This window comes from Molossus molossus, unplaced genomic scaffold, assembly GCF_014108415.1.
Source record: "Molossus molossus isolate mMolMol1 unplaced genomic scaffold, mMolMol1.p scaffold_m16_p_15, whole genome shotgun sequence".
In the NCBI taxonomy this organism is placed as follows: Eukaryota; Metazoa; Chordata; class Mammalia; order Chiroptera; family Molossidae; genus Molossus; species Molossus molossus.
The window spans coordinates 5,529,365-5,538,823 of NW_023425350.1; the positions used below are offsets into that span (position 1 = coordinate 5,529,365).

General features: G+C 54.3%; 1 protein-coding gene across 2 annotated transcripts in view; it reads left to right on the forward strand.

The window, feature by feature from the left end:
- LPIN1 (lipin 1) overlaps positions 1-3,864 on the forward strand; it is a 110,127-nt gene extending 106,263 nt beyond the window's left edge. For both annotated transcript variants that reach the window (XM_036262754.1, XM_036262755.1), the window contains one exon: positions 1,433-3,864. In XM_036262754.1, the coding sequence (XP_036118647.1) occupies positions 1,433-1,592 (160 nt within the window). In that variant the 3' untranslated portion in view covers positions 1,593-3,864. The remainder of the gene's footprint in view (positions 1-1,432) is intronic.
- The last annotated feature ends 5,595 nt before the right edge of the window (positions 3,865-9,459 follow it).

Sequence of the window (9,459 nt, forward strand, 5' to 3'; positions counted from 1 at the left end):
TCACCTCGCTCTCTGAGCCTCGGGCTGAATGCCCGCTGTGCCCGAGCCTTGACCTGGGTGGCTTTGTGGGTGGGAGAAAGAAGTCGTCTGTTCCCCAGGAAGGCACACTTCCCACATCTGGTACTGAACTCAGCCCAACCATTTCAAAGCCGAGTGGGTGCCTGCCCTCGGAACCTGGGACACGGCTCTGAGGAGCGATCTGAGTGTCCAGAGGGTCAGGGGGACACTGCCCAGTGGGAGCCTCAGCGAGGCTTCCTTTGCCTTTGTGCCCGAAGGAGCCTGCGGGAGGGCTGCTCCCAGAGCCGGATGGGGCGGGCCCACCACCGGAGCACGTGACGCGGTTCCCTGTGTGTGTGTGTGGGGGGGGGGGGGGGCCACCCTGGTGGTGAGCAGGAGCTGCGCCCGGGGGCACCGCCGCCTCCCTTGGCCACAGAACTCAGACTAATAGGTCTTACAGCCAGGAGGGGTTTTAGACATTTGTTTGAATCCCCAGGAAAGACACAATTTTTGCTTATTAAGAGTTTTTCTGTTTTATGCCAGCACAATGTTTCTCAGAAGCCCTTTGGAGGTCCTTTATTAAATACACATTCATTCTCGTTTAATAAGCAGTTTTATGCCTCAGAACATGCTAATTTCTAGAGGCTGGATTTTGGAAAAGCCCTTTTTGGTTCTCAGCAAATTTGACCTGGAGAGGGCCCCAGTGACTGAGGGGCTCTGGGGATGGGCAGAGGCCGGGCTGGTCACAGTTTCTGGTTGGAGGAGCCTGGAGGTCTATTTTTGTAGTATAGGCCACAGAAACTTGGTGCGCAGCAGCTTCTTGGGAACGGACAGGAGACGGAGCGAGGGCCTTGCAGGGAGCTTTGAGAAACCTGGGCCCAGTGCGGGTCCGTACCGGGGAAAGATCAGGCCTGGGGTCCAGAGAGGGTGAGACACTCGCCGTGGCTTCCACAGACGTAGGCGGGAGGGGTCTGTTCCCCGAGCTCACACTGCTAGGAAATGGCAGAGCTGACGGTCACAGCCGCGTCTCCTTACCCGGGCCCCGCGTCTGTTCACTGTGGAGACGCCGTCTCATGATGCCCAAGACCTGGGGGTCTCCCGGACGCACACACGCGAGCCCCGTGGCAGGTGGCTGGCCCTGTGCTGTGCGACCTCTCTTGTCCACTTCTGCTTTGCCCTCCTCGGTCATTCGTGCCACGTCAGGTCCCACTGTCTCGCCGCCTCGCCGTGGGGTCTTCTCTGACTCCTGCTTGGCGTGCCCCCCAGTTCCCTGTTCCTCAGTAAGGATTCTAGGACACCCTCCACTGTGTTAGTGCCGAGGTCCGTTCTTCAGGCTCCTAGGTTTCTCCTGACTTCTGAACACAGCGTGGGCACGCGGCAGGCGTTCCACGCGGCCGGGTCCCTTGGCGGTGGTGACGCTGTCTGTTCTCTCCAGGTACGTGAGACTCTGCGAAGTGGTCGACCACGTCTTCCCACTGCTGAAGAGAAGCCATTCTTCAGACTTCCCCTGCTCAGACACTTTCAGTGACTTCACCTTTTGGAGAGAGCCACTGCCGCCCTTCGAAAACCAGGACGTCCATTCTGCCTCGGCCTGACGTGTTCCAAGCCACCGCCTACGTCGTGAGAAGACCGACCGGCCGCCCATTAAAGGAGAGGCTTTGGGAGCCCAGAAGTGGAGCTCGGGAGCCCGCGTGCGGTCATTTGCTCTAGAGCAGAGTTGAGGTGCACCCTCTCCCTCCCCGCTGCTCCGGGCTGAGGTCTCTGAGTCAGCACAAAGGGTGCATGTCACAGGCAGGGAGCCCAGTGCACTCGCCGTGGACGGCTGTGCCCGTGGGGGGAAACCGTGTGTGGTCCTGGCCTCCACGCGGCCTCGGTCACGTGCAGTGTGTGCCTGTGAAACCCGAGCAGAACTGGCTGCTGGGGCCCCTGCTGGTGCCACTAGCAACCGAGGAGCGCCGGATGCCTACAGCTTGGAGTAGGGGCACCTGTCCCTGTGGCCGTTCGTGTCCCTCTTCTGTACCCGGTGGGAGGGACGTGTGCGGTCACTGCCCCGAATCTGGAGTCTCTGAAGGGACTCCCGGCCTCGCTGTTTTGGGCCTCGGCCTTGTGGGTGTTCCCTTGCGGTGTGCTGACCAGTCTAATTTCAGGTGAGAAGTTCTTCTTGAATCCCTTTGGTTAAAGATGACCCGTGTCATCGGCACCCTTCCCTGCCCCCTTGCTGTGGCTCGAGCTGGAGTATCGATGCCTTAATGCGTCCGTGGCAGGCGCTGCATTGAGAACGGGCGTTGTCTGGCTCGTCGCTGCGATGCCTTCAGTTTGGATCCTAGGAAGTGTCTCGGGCGGTGTCTCCGGCGGTGTCTCGGGCCAGTTCAGCGCACGGTGCCGAAAGTGGGCGTGGCCGGAGCTGCCCCAGACGGGCGCTGTCAGCTTCTGTCGGAAGCTCTCAGAGGAAGCTGCTTGGTTTTAAGAAAATAGTCTCAAGAGTTAAATTATATTCTTTGTAGATAGTATTTATTACTTGACTCTGACTGGGTTATTGCTATAAGCATTCAGCCATATTCTCTCTATTATAACTGTCATTGGTACATTAAAAGGATAGATGCTAGACTATCCAAAGAGCCTTATTCTGTATATCTCACAGCATTGACCTTCTTTTGGGATTTATGAGTGATGCTTTTTCTTTTCCTTAGCTGTTTCCACTCACATTAAGGGCAGGTGGGTAAGTAATGATTGGAGTGACATTCTTAAGCCACTAGAAGATAAACGAACCTCTTGTTTGTTAAACTGGCTCGTAGAGAGAACAAATCGAAAAGTCAAAGAATTATTTTGGTAAAAGATTTTGCTTTATTTTTGAAGTATTATTTTTCTAAAGAGCGTTTTCCTCCGATGATTGACAGCTTTCCTATTTAAATTGCATTGTTAGCGTCATAGGAGGCGAAACCGTGGAAGGGTCGCAAGGAACCTTACTCTTTCTGTGAAAGAAAACGGAGAGGTGCTGCCCGGTGCAGCTGGTGGGCCCAGAGCAGAGGGGCCCCTCCTGAGCGTCCCTGTGGCCCCAGGGAGAAGGGCAAGGGCCCCTGGCCGGTCACCTTTGCGTAGACGCGCAAACACGCATGCGCAGTCTCTTCGGGAGGCCTCAAAGAGAATTAAAAATAGTCCTGCCCTGACTACTCTGGGCTTGTTCATTCGTGACCTTCAGAGGCTACATTCATTCTTCCTGTCACGAGGGTGTTTTGGGGTGAATTTTAACTTGTGACCTAAGTACAAGCCTGGGGCCTGCAGGGCACCCCAGTTTCTCCTTTGTGGGGGGAGCCTGGCCGTGGGAGTGAGCCGAGGGCCCCATGCCCTTTGCCCTTTGCCCGGCCGAGCAGCTGCAGTCCACTCCGCGAGCGGCCCCCCAGCTCCATGCCACGCACGCAGGGCCGGAGCACGCCTTCCGGAAGTCACGCTCGGATCTGTGTCAAGTTCAGGGTGACCCCTCCCCACCCAGGGGCTGTAACATTATACCTGCCTGTGACTTTGGAAAGGGGATTTATACACGGGGGACACCCACGCCCGTGCTTGTTACCTGTGTTCACACAACTCTAACCCAGTCGCCCAGGGTCACGTGCGGGGACGCTGCGGACTGGGACACTGCAGGGTGACGTCATCGGACGCTCCCCACTGTGACGGAGAAACTGCCTGGTGCAGTGGAGACATGATGACGCCTTCAAAGAACCCCCTTTGCCATTTCAGATGTGGGTCACTGCTTTTCATCTCTGTACCCCTGACACCTGGTCTGTAAGCGCTGCGCAATGATCAGCATCACTGTAGTACTTCACTGTGTGTGCCGGGTGCAAAGCTGGACACTATTGTAATAAAAGAGACCCATGCAAGACTCCTGAAAATCTGTGTGAATTTTAAAGGGTTTTGGCAAGTGATGAGGTTGCTGATTTTCTAGTGTGCGATATCACATATTTTATTCCCTGGGGTAAAAATACATTAAAGCTATGAACTGTTCAAAATTTGGAATGAAAGAGCCAGGCTTTTCTGACGGCTTTGGTAAAACACCAACCTCCTGTGCCTGGACGGTCGGAGGGTGAAGAGCGAGAGGGGAGGGCTGCGCCCTGGGCGCGTCCCATGGGGTGGGGGTGGGGAGGTGGCTCGGGAGCAGGGAGGCTTCCCAGGGCCTGGCCGGTAACCAGTTTCCCGTGTGATACTACATAGCAGGTTCTGCTCCTCGTTCTTTTTTTCTTAATCCTCACCTGAGGGCATTTTTGCATTTGTCTTCAGATAGAGCGGGAGGGACAGGGAGGAAGAGAGAGACACATGCACTGGTTGCCACCCACTCGACCCCAACCAGAGCCAGGGACAAATTGCAACCAAGGTACGTGCCCTTAGTGGGAACCGAACCCGGGACTCTCCAGTCCACGGGCCGACGCTCTCACCGCTGAGCCAAACCTGCCACGGCTGCTCCTTGTTCTTTTATGCGATGGTCAATCAGGTGCGGCTAAGAGAAGGCACTGGAGAGACTCGGGAATACCCAGGTATTATACTCACGGGTCCAGAAACGGAGCACAGGGCCACGTGGGGAAGCAGCGGGGTGGTCAAGGGGCGGAAGATGGATTTCAGTGGCCTCTAAGCTATAGGTCTGGTCCCTGGTTGCCTGGCACCTGGCCGCCTTGTCTCCTGGGATGTACAGAGCAGAGGGGAGGAGGCCGTGCATATCACGAATGGTCTCTCTGCTGTCCAGAAATGTCTGCCCACTGCCCCAACCAGAAAGATGTTAAGATGCCAAGACACTAGAATAATATACAGAAAGTAAAAGGATCAACAGTGCAAGTTCCCTTGCCTCATGTTCACTGTCCTTGGGTTTTGGACTCTTCTCTGTGGTATATCTGATTCATTTTTCATTGTGAACAAATCAATCAAAACCCTTGACTAGTTCACCCAGCTCACTTGGAAACTGTCATCATTCTTATCGATTTTGTGCCTCATCAATATGCTTGAGACATCCTATTGATCTACCTGCATCACCCTAAGTGGTTTTTGGAATAAATGTAAGAGCAGTAGTCCCTAAATGCCCCAAGGGTGGCCACGCAGGGTACCAGGCTGGCTTCCCGTGCAGCCCAGATCTGACGACTCCGTGTCCCGGTGTAGAATGAACGCTTGTGTATGTGGAAGACAGAACAAGCCCTCGTTCGGTTGGACATCACAGATTCATCGCAGCACGATTTTAGATTGTAAGCTCTCTTACCTGTAAAATGAAAACCAGCACAACTGCCCTGGGCCTGGAGATGCACTGCCCTGGCCTTTCCCCACGCTCCCCGGGGCACCACTAGGCTACGCTGTTTCCATTCCGTGGGCCGGCAGCTCACGCGTGCAGGGAAACCATTTCCGCAGCTGGACTGTCTGTCTCAGTGGCAGACACCTGAATGCGTGAAACATGTCCTCCCTCGGTTTTCAAAACCGTCACAGCCCACCAGCCTGTCCTTTTATCGGAGGCCAAGGTACGCTGACAGGTGACCATCGGCCCTGGTTCCCACAGCGCCCTCCCGACAGAACCGGGTGCGTGAGGCCTCGGCGCCATCCCAGGTCAGAACGGTCGTGGAGGAAGGTGGGACAGGCCTTGTTTTTAAAAATCGAACTAACTCCCTGTGGAATCTGAGTTTGCTCGTCTGGCAGGAGCGTGTGCGGGACACTCTGTCACTCACCCTCCACCTGTTCATATGCTGCCCTTTGTGCAACGGTTTTGTCTCCAGACCGGAGGGGCCACGTGAGAGCTGACCTGCCATTTCCATGGGCAGGCTGGCGGGAGGGCCTCCCGGGTCTGCCCTAAACCACAAGAAGGTGGGAGATGCCGTCAGGGTCTCCCTCTGCTTCTGCCCCCTTCTCCAGCTCCCGCTGCAGCTGAAGGCACGGCCATGGCTACACCGCTTGGCGTCTGGAGAAACCAGGGTGTGACCAGGCAGAGTTGGCTCTAAAAGTCAGTGGCCCCGAATGGCCACCTGGGGGCACAATCCATTTTGGTTTGGAGGCAAAGCCTTCGAAAACGTGGTCAGTGCCTGACAAAGGCCCCTCCCAGAGTGTTTGCCTTGGAGACCAGCCAGGCGTGTTGTGGGCTCCTGCCTGGGGAAGGGGAGGACTTCCTTCCCGGACCGGCTGGGTACCAGAGGGCCTCCTGCTGGCACAGCTCAAGGTCAAACATCACTAACGGGTTTGGAGGGGGGAGGAATTGGGGCTGTTTGTAGGTCAGGTCTGAGACCCCTTTGATTTGTGGTTCTCAGAGCATCCTCTTGGGGCCTGCAGCTCCAGCGTCTGGTGGCTTGTTAGAAATGCAAGTTCTTGGGCCCCACCCTTGACCTTCTGAACCAAACTGGGTGTGGGGCCCGCCTGTGTTAATCAATTCCCTCGATTTCAATGCACATTCAAGTTCCAGAAACACCTGAGGCCCGGATCCCGGTTGCGAGGAGCTGCCCGGGCACCGCGGCAGCTGGCATCTTTTGGATCTGACCTGGCCAGAGCAACAGAAAGGATCTGCCGCAGGAGGGGGGCCCCTGGAAACCCAAAACGGGCTCGACTGAGTCCCTAGGTGTGCTGAGCCTTGGATGCATGGCCGCCGGCCCGAGCCACCTCCCTGGGCATCGCAGCATGAGCGGGTCCTGCGCGGCTGGGAGGGGCTTCTGCCTGCGGCCAGGCCGGGCAGCCCGGTGCTTGTGAACCAGCTGACCTGGGCTGTGCCCAGATTGCTGATGGCTCCCTTCCTTCCTCCCCCAAATTGTCGGGCCGGGAGGTGCTGTCCTGATGCCAGAGATCTTTTCAGTGCAGGAAGTCCATTCAGCCCTGCATCGCTTTTAATGAGTTTTGCAAGCAAGTGGCCTCTTCCGGTGACTCATTCCGCCTTTTGTGCACCGGAGATTGTGGTTTTAAGTTTCACTTTGGAAAGTAACCACTACTTTTTGCTGCTTTCTCCGCTGCTGGAATCTGAACAAGTTACATTCATTGTGCAACAAAGACATGTAAACGCAGGCGGCCAGTCCTATTTCTGCTCTGATTGTGAAAACATCCTTTTCCGAGATGGATGACAGAGCCAAGCCGAGGAGGAATGGGTCGTATTTTCAAGGAACACATTCATTTGGGAACTTTATGTTTTTCCTCGCGGGGAGGCTGGACAGTTTCGCTTTTGTTCTTTGTCTTCTTGATTCATCGTTCAGGAATATCCTGAAAATAAACAGCACGTGTGGGCTGAGTGAGGCGGTTCACCTCTGATTTATGGAGAGAGACTGAGTTCTGGAGAAAAGTTTATGTTCTTACTTGCAGGCAGCACACGAATGATAAAGATAGTGGAGCCACGTTTTACACAGGGAAACAGTCTTCATCTGGACTCTCCACAGGAATCGGGGTACAGCACCCGAGTGGGCGAATTTCTTAGGGCTGGCCAGCACATGTTAAGCAGACAAACAGTGCAACCCTTTTCTTCAATTCAAATGACATAATGGTCATCTTCAAAATGCTCGTGTTGAGCTAAATGATTCTTATATAATTTTACCTAAATATGTACAAACATAAAACAGTGGCCCTTATCCAACTATAAAACCAAGATGCATTTAAAAATTCAGCACAGATATGACTAGAGCACCAATAAGATGCGAATTAACACAAGCGCTGTGTGTTGGAAAATAGTGATGCATGGACGCTACTGAAGTGATGTGGGGTTTGGGTGTCAAGTATTTGTTTTACATTTCATTTGTCACCTCAATTCCTTGGATCTTGGAGCATGATGGACCACCGTGTCAATAGTCAGCACTCACTCCTACAAAACACAGTCATGAAAAAGTTCTTATCACACTGCCCGCTGATGCGGGTTCTGACGACAGGGTGGGGTCCCCCGAATGAACCGGCTGCTAGTGGTTTACAGTGGCGTGTCTGTGCTTTGGAATCAGATATGTCACTGCTGTGAGGTTCATTATCATTGCTGTCTCAGGTCCCTTTTTACTGTATATAATGGAGTCATTTTATTTTATTTTATATAATTTATTTTATATAATGGAGTCATTCACTCCATTTGAATGAGAAAAATTGAAGTGGAGAGAGATTGCGATTTGTAAAAGGCAGAGTGGGAAGGCAGGTCTGCAAGTCCGGCGTATTTTCAACTGTCCAGCTCTGTCCCGTTGCCCCCACCAGGAGTGGCAGTCATATGGCGATGGGGACATTGGAGGGAAGGTGGGCAAGGCTCAGAGCGGTCGGCCCACCGCATGAGCCGTCCGCCAGTTGATGGAGACGGGAGGACACAGCAGGGAACAGGCTGTGCGTGAACAGACACGAGGCAGCTCCCACATCTGCCCTGGGGCTGGATCACGGTGTGCCACAGTGCCCTTGCTTTTCCAAAATGCCAACACGCTTCGAAAAATGGGGCTCGCACTTCCTGTCTTGGTCAGGAACAAAAATGCAAATGAAACCTGCTTTGTCCCCAAAAGCAGTGTTGACATTTCAATTCAGAAGAATCTGCACGGACCCAATGGTGCCTGGCTGGGGCTGCAGCATGTGTGGACTGGAACGTGACCGGAAGCTTCGCCAGGCTGCGGGGAAACCCACCAGAGATGAGCTGGTGAAGCAGGGCGTGAGGATTAAGTAAATTGTATCTCTCTTCAGCCTTCTGTTGTTTGCTGGCCAACCCACTAGACACTGTTGCAATAGCCCAACAATACAAAGGAGCCACGCAGGTTCAGTTCCCGAACTGATGTACCAGGTCCTGGTGGAGATGTCGACCCCTGTGAAAACGGGGTCGGGGACAGGGAGTTTGGAGACCCTGAACCTTGGGAGGTGACTAGTGTCCTTTAAGAGTCTGCTTTCCTGAAGAGTTGTTGCTGAAAAGCAGCTGCCTTCCAGGGATCGTTTCCCAGCCCCCAGCCCCCAGCCCCCAGCCCCCAGCCCCACACCGAGGTGGAGCCTTGTTGCTTATCTTGGCAATGGGAACAGGGGCAGCAGTGATGGGCCCCTTCTGGGCCAAAGCAGTTAAAACACAGGTGTGGTCCAGCCGGTGTGGCTCAGTGGTTGAGCGTCGACCCCTGCACCAAGAGGTCGCCGGTTTGATTCCCAGTCAGGAGACATGCCCAGGGTGTGGGCCCGATCCCCAGTGGGGGCATGCAGGAGGCGGCCAATCGATGTTCTCTCTCATCGATGTTTCTCTCCCTCTCCATCTCCCTTCCTCTCTCTGTAAAAATCAATGAAGGAAAAAAGATTAAAAACAAAAACAAAAACACAGGTGTGCCTTTCCCACATTCCCTGTCTCTACCTGTCATCCGGCACAGGTCTCTAAGGCAGAGCCTCAAGATGGCAGGAACCTGGGCCCCCGAACTCTGTGTGGCAGATGACATGCCAAACACTGTAATGGACTTTGTGGACTAAGACATGTGTCTGCGGTGATAACCTCTTGAGATTCTGAGGTTCTGTGCGACAGTGGGTGGCATTACGATGACACAC